This window comes from Oncorhynchus tshawytscha, linkage group LG02 (assembly GCF_018296145.1).
Source record: "Oncorhynchus tshawytscha isolate Ot180627B linkage group LG02, Otsh_v2.0, whole genome shotgun sequence".
NCBI lineage: Eukaryota > Metazoa > Chordata > Actinopteri > Salmoniformes > Salmonidae > Oncorhynchus > Oncorhynchus tshawytscha.
In genome coordinates, this window is record NC_056430.1 from 67,684,577 (window position 1) to 67,697,705 (window position 13,129).

Below are 13,129 nucleotides of genomic sequence, written 5' to 3' on the forward strand. Positions count from 1 at the left end.
CTGCCATTACCCCATCCCCCTCTCCTTCAATCAGCCTGGCATCAAAGATGAACAGATAGGCTTCCGAGGAGGTGGGTAGGCGTGTGGCAACAGTTGACACTAAAGTGAAAGCGAGCCACCAGCCACCACTGTCACATGAACATATACTTATTACATATGGTATCTGCAGTCCAGGGTAGAACTAATTTTGTTCAACTGCAGGGGAGAGATATTATGCAGTTAGATTACCTGAGATTACACCAGCCATCTTGATAAAACCAACCTGATTTACAGTTTAAATGTAAGGAGGAATTTGTCTGTCAAACAGTAGTTCACTTCTTAGTATTTGGTGTGTGTGTGTGTGTGTGTGTGTGTGTGTGTGTGTGTGTGTGTGTGTGTCACTTCACTCTTAATATCCTGTTAGTCAATTTTGTACCACCGCAGTGCATGGTTTGATGTAACACAACATAGGTCATGATGTAACATCCTGTCATCCTCTTCTGGACAACCAAGGAGAAAACAGGTTAAAAAGTGTCATGGGACTGTTAATGGCTTCAACATACCATGTAGAGGTATTAGTGCAGTAGGACTACAAAGAGCAATACAATGAAAACCTCCAGAGTGAGAGATTAAATTTATATCCCTTTCACAAGCATCCAAAGACTGTTATTGGAGGGAATGGTCATGTCCAGTCATGTAATGTGGTTGAGTAATTTCACTGAGGGGGAACTGCAGACGCAGCACCCAGAGATGTGGAGCTGAGGCTGGGGTGGAGCGAGAGGGTGCAAGGATGAGCCACTTCTGGACGTGTTTCTGCACATCCACCTCTGCTGTGTAGAGAGAGGGAGGTGTGATGCTGGCAAACTATGGTGATTCAGTAGAGCAGTGTTGGGGGTGGTTCTCATCACGTTGAATGAACAGGGCTCCCTCCTGTGGACAACTTCAGAAACTACAGGTACAGTAAAAGCAAAGTTACTGGAGAGAAATCCTCTCCTCTACCTGTTATAAAATAAAAACAATGTTTGCATTACAATTTAGATGTATTATTCAGTATGCATTTGAACATTTCTTTAAATTGAAATGACATCCCATACCATCCTGTCTCCATAGGGCATCTTAAGGAAGATGCAAATAAAACAACCTCCTTTCCAACCAAGGAATATTATTTTTTATTCATCAGTGCAAAATAGCGAAACACAATCTACTAAGAAAGGACAGTATAGTTCATTATTCACGTCTGTAATTAGAATTCTCCATTAGGATTTTTTTCCTTTTTGTTCAGTGTAAAAAAAAGGGCTATTTTAAAAAAAAGCCAGTGGTTAAAACAAAATAAATAAAAACTAAAATTGGCAACAAAAAAAATTCTGTGCACGTTTGAATGGATTTAGGAAGGACATCTCTCAGGTGAAAAGAGTCCTAGTTTCGCAGCAGAAAAACATTGACATAGAAAGTATTTATTATATACATATGAGTATTAACAGGTGTAAAGTAGGTATAGTGTGTATATATAGTTATTACTAAGATTAGACTAAGTTACTCTGTGACCATTTGAGAGGTTAGGGCAGGGGTGTCAAACTCATTCCATGGAGGGCCTAGTAGATGTGGGTTTTTGGTTTTTCCTTTCAATTAAGCCCTAGACAACCAGGTGAAGGGAGTTCTTTACTAATTAGCGACCTTAATTCATCAAGTAAAAGGAAGGAGCGAAAACCACCCAGACACTTGGCCCTCCGTGGAATGAGTTTGACACTTGTTGGTTAGGGAGTACACAGGACCCCATGCAAGCATTAGGTAAGTAGGGAGAGGAGGGTGGTTTCTATACTAAAAGGGTCCATTGGCAAAGTCTCCCCTCCATCGTTTTTAAAGGGTTAAATTCAGGTTAAAAAGGCATTGTTATCCTCTGCGTGGAACAAGCAGAATACAGTGGTAGCAAGCATGGTGGAAACCAATGACACACGCACCTCTCCTCTACACAGTTTCATCTCCCTACTTCAACTTCCAATAATATACACTGAACAAAAATATAAAATGCAACATGTAAAGTGTTTCATGAGCTGAAATAAAAGATCCCAGAAATGTTTAATATGCACACAAAAAGCTTCTCTCAAATTTTGTGCAAAAATTGGTTTAAATCTGTTAGTGAGCATTTCTCCTTTGCCAAGATAATCCATCCACCTGACAGGTGTGGCATATCAAGAAGCTGATTAAAAAGTATGATCATTACACAGGTGCACCTTGTGCCGGGGACAATAAAAGGCCACTAAAATGTGTAGTTTTATTACATAACACAATGCCACAAATGTCTCACGTTTTGAGGGTGTGCAATTGGCATGCAGACTGCAAGATTGTCCTCTAGAGCTGTTGCCAGAGAATTTAAAAAGTAAATTTTTCTACAATAAGACACCTCCAATGTTGTTTTTGAGAATTTGGCAGTACGTCCAAACGGCCTCACAACCGCAGACCACACCAGTCAAGGACCTGCACATCCAGCTTCTCCACCTGCGGGACTGTCTGAGACCAGACACCCTGACAGCTGGTGAAACTGAGGAGTATTTCTGTCTGTAATAAAGCCCTTTTGTGGGGAAAAACACATTCTGATTGGCTGGTCCTGGCCCCCCAGTGGGTGGACCTATGGCTGCTCCCCTGCCCAGTCATGTGAAATCCATAGACTAGGGCCTAATGAATTGCAATTGACAGATTTCCTTATATGAACTCAGTAAAACTTTTTAAATTGTTGTATGTTGTGTTTATATTTTTGTTCAGTATACATCCGCCTTTCTACTGTTTGTGCGCGTCAGCAGTTTTGCACCTCTTTCATTATCAGCCTTTTACATATCTCTCTCTCTCCCTCTCCATTCAACATCAATACTACTACTAGCAAATATATTGTAATGACACACACACACCTTTCCAACTTCCATCCACGTAATACCCATCTGTGTCTTAACAGAGAACAATCAATAAGAACCTCTCCTGATTATGGACAGACAGGACATGCAGACAGAGTCTGAATAGGGCCAAAGCATTGGAGCTAAAAGCTTCAAGAGACTAGGTTTTTAACTTCAACCAAGTACTAATGTGTTCCCTGTGGTATGAGGGACACACTTTAGTCACCCCAATAAAAGTATTTCAGCTTTGGCAGGAGGGAGAGAGTGGAGGGGTCCCAGTTGAGTCCATCTTCAGATTGGAGAGTGTCCAGTCATGGTTCAAGTCACACTGGACACCAGTGGTCCAATGGCTTACGGGTTAAGTGTCAGGGGTTAGAGTGGGGATCTCCAACACTGTTCCTAGAGAGCGCTCATGTAGGTTTTCACTCCAACCCTTGATGTAACTAACCTGATTTATTTGATAAACCAGCTAATGATTAGAATCAGGTGTGGTAGATTAGAGTTGGGATAAATAAGTATTTGTTGAGCTACAGTAGCTGCAGAAATTGCCCGACATCCAACTTTCATCTTCCACCTTAGTTTTTGGACACAGAGCCTGACTCATATCTCTTTTCCTCCCTGCCTTTCCCTCCTTCCTTCCTCATAGTTCTTGGACCCAAAGTCTGTCTCTTTCTCATTTTTCCTCTCCTCCTGTCAGCAGTCGGAGAGCTCGGAGTAGGTGTTGGCTTCACCTTCTGTTTTCCTCCTCTGGCGGACTGACTTCTCATCCTAGAGGAACAACACACAGACAGTCACTACTAACAGCAGGGTGTGTGAGTCTATGATGTTGATATGGGGTCTGTGTGTTACACTACTAACAGCAGGGTGTGTGAGTCTATGATGTTGATATGGGGTCTGTGTGTTACACGTACCGCCTGGAAGACTCCGTTCTGACCCCACTCTCCCGGGGAGAGGTCATCGAGTTCCTGTTCCCCCTCTTCCTCCTCCTCTTCTTCCTCCTCCTCCTCTTCTCTCACCGTGTTCATCCCGTCCTCCTCATATTCCGTCAGGCAGTCCGACTCGTCCCCCGCTGGGGGACACACAGACACAGTACTGCGCTATATGTAAGAGACCAGCCCTACCGTAGCTCTAGCAACAAGACTGAAGATTGCCATGTGATGCACTACATGACCGAAAGTATGTTTGTCAAACATCTCATTCAAAAATCACAGGTATTAATATGATGTGACTTGTTGGAAAGGTGGCATCCTATGACGGTGCCACATTAAAAGTCACTGAGCTCTTCAGTAAGGACATTCTACTGCCAATGTTTGACTGTTTGAAATAGCCGAATCCTCTAATTTGAAGAGGTGTCCACACCTAGGTATATATATAGTGTCTCTCTCCAGGTATATTCCTATCGTAAAGGAGCTACAATTTAAGTAAAGATACATTCAATATATTTTTTTAAAAAAGGTGACCAGAGCCCGTATTCAGTCTCAGAGTAGGAGTGCTGACCTAGGATCTTTCCATAGAAATCTTATTCATTATTATCTAAAAGGCAAACCTGATTCTAGGTCAGCAATCCTACTCTGGAGATCTGATTATTATTTTATTGCAGGACACTTGGAAGAGTTAGGACACGGTAAAAGAGGGAAACGGAGAGGGTAACGAGGGAAACGGAGAGGGTAACGAGGGAAACGGAGAGGGTAACGAGGGAAACGGAGAGGGTAAAGAGGGAAACGGAAACGGTAAAGAGGGAAACGGTAAAGAGGGAAATGGAGAGGGTAAAGAGGGAAACGGTTAGAGGGAAACGGAGAGGGTAAAGAGGAGGGAAACGGAGAGGGTAAAGAGGGAAACGGTAAAAGAGGGAAACAGAGGGTAAAAGAGGGAAACAGAGTAAAGAGGGAAACGGTTAGAGGGAAACGGAAAGAAACGGGTAAAGAGGAAACGGTAAAGAGGGAAACGGTTAAAGAGGGAAACGGAGAGGGTAAAGAGGAAACGGTAAAAGAGGGAAACGGTTAAAGAGGGAAACGGAGAGGTAAAGAGGGAAACGGAACAGAGGTAAAGAGGGAAACAGAGGGTAAAGAGGGAAACAGAGGGTAAAGAGGGAAACGGAGAGGGTAAAGAGGGAAACGGAGAGGGTAAAGAGGGAAACGGAGAGGGTAAAGAGGGAAACGGAGAGGGTAAAGAGGGAAACGGAGAGGGTAGAGGGAAACGGAGAGGGTAAAGAGGGAAACGGAGAGGGTAAAGAGGGAAACGGAGAGGGTAAAGAGGGAAACGGAGAGGGTAAAGAGGGAAACGGAGAGGGTAAAGAGGGAAACGGAGAGGGTAAAGAGGGAAACGGAGAGGGTAAAGAGGGAAACGGAGAGGGTAAAGAGGGAAACGGAGAGGAAGGGGAAAGGCTCAAACCCTTATCGCCATGTCAACAAGGTTACTGCTGCCAGACTTCGGTACATGTTCCACTTTATAATAGCCTCTTACCCTCAGCAGCGTCAGGATCGACGTAGGTCTGGACCGGCTCAATCCTGGACACTATCTCAGCCAGGTCAGTGAAGTCTGACCCTGGACACGTATAGGACTGGAATACAAACAAGACAATGTCATTATGGTACGAGAATGTTAGAATTTGTGTAAAAATGTAATAAAGAACACAGCTTAAAACAAGAGAATGTCATGGGAATGTTATAATAACGTTAGGTAAATGTTGTTAGGAGAAGGCCATAATGTAAAGACTGTTATAATAACATTATAGAAATGTAACTGTGCTAATATAAAGTGGAGCAGCTGTGAGAGGGTGAATGTAAGATTGGTGATGCATGTGTGTGTGTGTGTGTGTGTGTAAGACTCACGTCCGTCTTGGTCTTGCTGTCGCTGTAGTCTGCCGAGCGGTGGTCCTTGAGCATGTTGTCAATGATGTCACCACGGGCCCATCCGGTGAAGAGCAGCTTGCCGTGCTGGTAGCCCACATCCTGACAGAGAGGACAGGTTAGCCTGGGGTAACAGACCATGTTTTACAGTAACAAGCTACCGCAGCAATAGAGTCTGGTGGACACCAAGCTTCGAAGATGGTCTTTTACCGTGTGATTTGTTAGCTATGAACAGGAGACCGTATTTTACCAAAACTTAATGTCAGTGGTTATCTAAAATTACATACAGTTGAAGTCGGAAGTTTACATACACCTTAGCCAAATACATTTAAACTAAACTTCACATTTCCTGACATTTAATCCTAGTAAAAATTTTGTCTTAAGTCAGTTAGGATCACCACTTTATTTTAAGAATGTGAAATGTTAGAATAATAGTAGAGAGTGATTTATTTCAGCTTTTATTTCTTTAAATCACATTCCCAGTGGGTCAGAAGTTTACATACACTCAATTAGTAGTTGGTAGCATTGCCTTTAAATTGTTTAATTTGGGTCAAACGTTCCCGGGTAGCCTTCCACAAGCTTCCCACAATAAGTTGGGTGAATTTTGGCCCATTTCTCCTGACAGAGCTGGTTTAATCGAGTCAAGTTTGTTGGCCTCCTTGCTCACTCACACTTTTTCAGTTCTGCCAACACATTTTCTATAGGATTGAGGTCAGGGCTTTGTCATGGCCACTCCAATACCTTGACTTTGTTGTCCTTAAGCCATTTTGCCACAACTTTGGAAGTACAGTGCCTTGCGAAAGTATTCGGCCCCCTTGAACTTTGCAACCTTTTGCCACATTTCAGGCTTCAAACATAAAGATATAAAACTGTATTGTTTTGTGAAGAATCAACAACAAGTGGGACACAATCATGAAGTGGAATGACATTTATTGGATATTTCAAACTTTTTTAACAAATCAAAAACTGAAAAATTGGGCGTGCAAAATTATTCAGCCCCTTTACTTTCAGTGCAGCAAACTCTCTCCAGAAGTTCAGTGAGGATCTCTGAATGATCCAATGTTGACCTAAATGACTAATGATGATAAATACAATCCACCTGTGTGTAATCAAGTCTCCGTATAAATGCACCTGCACTGTGATAGTCTCAGAGGTCCGTTAAAAGCGCAGAGAGCATCATGAAGAACAAGGAACACACCAGGCAGGTCCGAGATACTGTTGTGAAGAAGTTTAAAGCCGGATTTGGATACAAAAAGATTTCCCAAGCTTTAAACATCCCAAGGAGCACTGTGCAAGCGATAATATTGAAATGGAAGGAGTATCAGACCACTGCAAATCTACCAAGACCTGGCCGTCCCTCTAAACTTTCAGCTCATACAAGGAGAAGACTGATCAGAGATGCAGCCAAGAGGCCCATGATCACTCTGGATGAACTGCAGAGATCTACAGCTGAGGTGGGAGACTCTGTCCATAGGACAACAATCAGTCGTTAATTGCACAAATCTGGCCTTTATGGAAGAGTGGCAAGAAGAAAGCCATTTCTTAAAGATATCCATAAAAAGTGTTGTTTAAAGTTTGCCACAAGCCACCTGGGAGACACACCAAACATGTGGAAGACGGTGCTCTGGTCAGATGAAACCAAAATTGAACTTTTTGGCAACAATGCAAAATGTTATGTTTGGTGTAAAAGCAACACAGCTCATGACCCTGAACACACCATCCCTACTGTCAAACATGGTGGTGGCAGCATCATGGTTTGGGCCTGCTTTTCTTCAGCAGGGACAGGGAAGATGGTTAAAATTGATGGAAAGATGGATGGAGCCAAATACAGGACCATTCTGGAAGAAAACCTGATGGAGTCTGCAAAAGACCTGAGACTGGGACGGAGATTTGTCTTCCAACAAGACAATGATCCAAAACATAAAGCAAAATCTACAATGGAATGGTTCAAAAATAAACATATCCAGGTGTTAGAATGGTCAAGTCAAAGTCCAGACCTGAATCCAATCGAGAATCTGTGGAAAGAACAGAAAACTGCTGTTCACAAATGCTCTCCATCCAACCTCACTGAGCTCGAGCTGTTTTGCAAGGAGGAATGGGAAAAATGTCAGTCTCTCGATGTGCAAAACTGATAGACATACCCCAAGCGACTTACAGCTGTAATCGCAGCAAAAGGTGGCGCTACAAAGTATTAACTTAAGGGGGCTGAATAATTTTGCACGCCCAATTTTTCAGTTTTTGATTTGTTAAAAAAGTTTGAAATATCCAATAAATGTCGTTCCACTTCATGATTGTGTCCCACTTGTTGTTGATTCTTCACAAAAAAATACAGTTTTATATCTTTATGTTTGAAGCCTGAAATGTGGAAAAAGGTCGCAAAGTTCAAGGGGGCCGAATACTTTCGCAAGGCACTGTATGCTTGGGGTCATTGTCCATATGGAAGACACATTTGTGACCAAGCTTCAACTTCCTGACTGATGTCTTGAGATGTTGCTTCAATATATCCACATAATTTTCCTCCCTCATGATAACATCTATTTTGTAAAGTGCACCAGTCCCCCTGCAGCAAAGCACCCCCACAACATGATGCTGCCACCCCCGTGCTCCACGGTTGGGATGGTGTTCTTCGGCTTGTAAGCCTCCCCCTTTTCCCTCCAAACATAATGATGGTCATTATGGCCAAACAGATATATTTATCTTTCATCAGACCAGAGGACATTTCTCCAAAAAGTAAGATCTTTGTCCCCATGTGCAGCTGCAAACCGTAGTCTGGCTTTTTTTATGGTGGTTTTGGAGCAGTGGCTTCTTCCTTGCTGAGTGGCCTTTCAGGTTATGTTGATAAAGGATTCGTTTTACTGTGGATATAGATACTTTTGTACCGGTTTCCTACAGAATCGTCAGAAGGTCCTTTGCTGTTGTTCTGGGATTGATTTGCACTTTTCGCACCAAAGTACATTCATCTCTAGGAGACAGAATGCATCTTCCTGAGCGGTATGACGGCTGCGTGGTCCCATGGTATTTATACTTGCGTATTACTGTTTGTGCAGATGACCGTGGTACCTTCATGTATTTGGAAATTGATCCCAAGGATGAACCAGACTTGTGGAGGTCTACAATTTGTTTTCTGGGGTCTTAGCTGATTTCTTTTGATTTTCCCACAATGTCAAGCAAAGAGGCACAGAGTTTGAAGGAAGGCCTTGAAATTCAGGTACACCTCCAATAGGCTAATTGACATCATTTGAGTCTATCAGAAGCTTCTAAAGCCATGACATTTTCTGGAATTTTCCAAGCTGTTTAAAAGGCACAGTCAACTTTGTATGTAAACTTCTGTGCACTGGAATTGTGATACAGTGAATTATAAGTGAAATAATCTGTCTGTAAACAATTGTTGGAAAAAATGGTGTGTCATGCACAAAGTAGATGTCCTAACCGACTTGCCAAAACTATAGTTTGTTAACAAGAAGTTTGTGGAGTGGTTGAAAAACAAGTTAACGACTCCAACATAAGTGTACATAAACATCCGACTTCAACTGTAACAAAGAAGTGATCATGAATGTAAATACACTTTGAACATATCCCAGAGCCTGCATAAGGAGACGAGACCGAGGTGTTGAGAAGGAATTGTGGAACTCACGTAGATCTCGTCAAACTTGCCGAAGTCCATTGTCTTGAAGCGGTCGATGGGTGGTCTGATGTACTCACAGTAGGCACTCTTCTTAACCACTTCCAGCTGACGTACACACGACACATAGGCCAGCCTGGACTGGATCTCTGCCATGTCTGGAACCTGGGTGGGTATAGACGATAGTGTGTAGGAGTGTGTGCGCGCGTGTCGGTGTGTGGGGCCCATCTGCGTTGATCATCATACCTTCACTTTCTCTGCCCAGGGGTTGATTCGTTTCCACAGCAACCACCAGCCCGACAGGCTGTCGCCATAGTTACAGAGGTCCGTCTCGTCCTGGCTACCTACGTCGATGGCGATGACAGTCTTGGCGCCCATGTTCCTCGCGATGTCCGCTGTGGGACGTCACGTTGTGACACACACACACACACACACACACACGTACACGAGCCGGCAGCAGGGACGATAAGGAAAACCCAGTCTGGGGTTAATTCCTAATAGGAACCTTGTCCTTCATATACTTTATTACCATATTCAAACTCACTCCACCAGAAACAGACATCCCAATTGGCTGGATTATCACTCACTGGATAATCACATCAAAACGTCATTTCATTTCCAGTTTTATACAGTGCATCTACTCATGTTTTGATGGTCCCAATGTTTGGGTGAATTCTTATCTCCACGTTTTGTTCGCTCCTGCATGGTTGATAATGCAGCCTTGGTGTGTGTTTATGGTGCGAGTCCCAGAGAGGGTTTGAGACCAAGTACCCTGTGAAGGGTGCAGGTCTCACCAGTCCACTCCACAGTGTTGACCCAATGTATTTAGCCTAGCGGTTTAGAGTGTTGGTCCAGTAACAAAGGTTGCTGGTTCGAATCACCGAAGCCAGGGACAAAAACATTTTTATTTTTTTTATTTTTTATTTTTTTTAAATCAGTCGATGTGCCCTTGAGCAAGGCACCTAATTTCTCCTGTAAGTTGCGTCTGTTAATTATTAAATGACAAATGTAAAAATGAACCAAGCCTAAATGTATATCATTAGCGTTAGTTCTATGGGTACTAGCTATCTAAACCCACTGTGAACACTAGAGGGTGGCTATGGCATTGCGCCTCCTCTGCCCATTAGAATGTGAGACTAGTCATTGCTTTATCCCGATAGACACTGGGTCCAACTCTGTGGGTGTGTCCACCCAAAACATCAAATAATCACACGTATCGTAAACCTCGAAGCCACCCGACCATGTTGCATAAACCGCAAGGAGATTCCACATCTAAATGAACCTAAATCACCCAAAATAGAGAAGGATGATGTTCAACTTCATCAGGTTTGTGAAACATGGTTTTGTGAGTCACAGTTTTTTCCTGCACGCTACAATGACAACTTCCAGAGGAGATCAGAGTAGAAGAGATAGACATTTGAGTAGTATGCAGAAAAAAAAAAATTTTCAAGTTGTCTTTTTTTCCAGTAGGAATGCAACAGGCAATCCATACATCCATTTGGAATTACTCCCAGGTTGGTAACAGCCTAATGAATACCAGTTTGTTGAGGGGCCTGATACTGCGTGTCGTCTTCATACTGGAAGGGAATGTACCGTCAGAGCTGACTGGTGTCTTGTAAGTCACTGATTAGTTTTATGGAATTGAGAAAGCTAACTGTATATCGTTTTAAAGCTCACAACTCTATCAACACCCAAATAATCTGAGGAACACGGTATGTCCCATACCTTTAGATGTTCTCAGCCAGTAAGACACCAGGAAGCCTGACTGACAGACACATAGCATTCTGAAACTCTGTTGATTTAGTGCGGATTTAAAAAGCTTGTGGATACTGGACAATGGGATACTTTGTACCGCCAGTGTCCACCATCACTAACACACTTGACGCTCTGTGTTGTATTTACTCCCATCTGACTCCCATCTGACTCCCATCTGAAAGCATGTTACGGACCAATTTCAAATACACTACGGGGATCATTTACATATTTGTTTTCCCTCTCAGTCAATTGCCTCCATGGCTATATTTTGAGCAAATTGTTGGCAAATTAAATTGAACATTTCGACAATGGAAATGATTTGAACGCTCATTCCCACTGCTCAGATGGTAGAAAATGCAACTGAATCCTGTCAAACTGTCATCTCCACCTTCGTCAATGACAGCCCCTACTTACCCATGGACGATCTCTCAACCCCCCTCAACTAAAATAACTCTGAAAATGTCCTACTACCCCCTCCCTCCTCCCTCTTTCCTATTCCCCTCCTCATCATCTACTTGCCTGGCAGGTTGTTGATGTAGCCCCCCGTCCATAAGCAAGTTGCCATCTTTGGGGTCGCAGAGGGGCGGCAGGTACCCTGAGAGGGTCATGCTCGCCCTCACATAGCGCCACAGTGACCCTGTGAGCCACACCCGGGGGGATAACATCTCAATAATGTTGGCGTAACTTCAGGTTGGTCATGCGTTTTGGCAGCAGACCACAGCCCCAAACCAAAGGGTGCCATCCCAATTGGTTAACCCAGAGGTGGATAACCATCCAAGGGTTAGCCACGGGATGTGAATGTGGTGCTGCCCAACCTCTCAAATGGCTTCTGCATCCCCTGAACTACCTTACCATGCACAGAGACCTGTGTGTGTCAGGTCTAGGCACAGGGTACAGGGGGTAAGGGTGCAGCCACAGAGTATCAAGGGTTGGTTCGATCTCCAGACTCTGTCCCCAACCACAACCGTATGCTCCCTGCGAGTTAACCCTTGTGAAAGGTTATCGAGCCAAAGTGAAGCTTTTTCTTTTATAACCATTTACAAAAAAAGTGTCTGTTTTACAGCACTTGGTGAAAACATACAACAACAAAAAAATCACCAAAAATACAGGTATGAGGAACCTTTTAAACTTCACCTTCAGTTCCCTGACTCCTCAACTAGACAAGGAGCACAGGGGGTTGGTAGTCTGGTCACAGCATTTGGAGATCTCTCAGACACTAGTGAACATGTTAGGGGCAACCAGCCAGCCCTGCCCAGAGCTGTGGTCCTGTAATACCACTCCGGACCAGGAGAGGGCAGGGGGAGGCTGGGCACTGCATGGATTGGAAGGAGAAGGAGCACCAGAGGAAGAGAAGGATGCTGCTGTGTGTGTGGGTGGAGTTTGAAGGGGACATAGGAGACTGAATAATTTCAGTGTGGAATCATTGAACTGAACTGTTCTGGACTTAGAAGTACTAACAAAATGCACAGTCACCATTTTCAGCCCACTTTTAATTTGAGGCTTCAATCAAGCCTTTCACTGACAAGAGTGATGGAACTGTATGTTCGTCTATGGGCATTGGTAGGATCCAGAACACTTTTGGCATCTCGCTAGAAATAGCTAAAGGGAAACGGGTAGCATCAGCAACACTGTCATCAATATATATGTAAAGAGTAAATATATAGATGCGTACAGTACACAGACACATGCACATACATGGACAGGGGGAGGTGTAGCTGCTGGGGGAGGGGGGAGGGGGGTACAAATGGTTGACATAAGCCATTTATAAGCGCTGCTCGGTATGACGACATGGGATCAAGCGATGGACGAACGGGCAGACAAATGGACAGAGAAAAAAAAAACTACTACAGACCCACAATTAAAAAACAAACATGAAATAGCCTATATAGTGACCTTCTCTGACCTCAACACAAAACCTTTATTTCCCGACACCATAGGATCAGCTTCAAAACCCTGAAGAGAACGCTACATGTTGTGCTCCTATAGCTAGGTCGATACGCAAAAAAAGCTATAACCTATGGACCTACACTGACAAACGA

At 43.5% G+C, this 13,129-nt stretch overlaps 1 protein-coding gene across 1 annotated transcript in view; it reads right to left on the minus strand.

The window, feature by feature from the left end:
* Positions 1-1,124: 1,124 nt before the first annotated feature.
* LOC112263912 (patatin-like phospholipase domain-containing protein 6) overlaps positions 1,125-13,129 on the minus strand; it is a 38,658-nt gene continuing 26,653 nt past the window's right edge. Inside the window, 8 exon segments of the mRNA XM_042303546.1 lie at positions 1,125-3,632; positions 3,776-3,933; positions 5,328-5,424; positions 5,696-5,815; positions 9,348-9,500; positions 9,582-9,730; positions 11,610-11,634; positions 11,636-11,727. Of these exon segments, the coding sequence (XP_042159480.1) occupies positions 3,558-3,632; positions 3,776-3,933; positions 5,328-5,424; positions 5,696-5,815; positions 9,348-9,500; positions 9,582-9,730; positions 11,610-11,634; positions 11,636-11,727 (869 nt within the window). The 3' untranslated portion in view covers positions 1,125-3,557.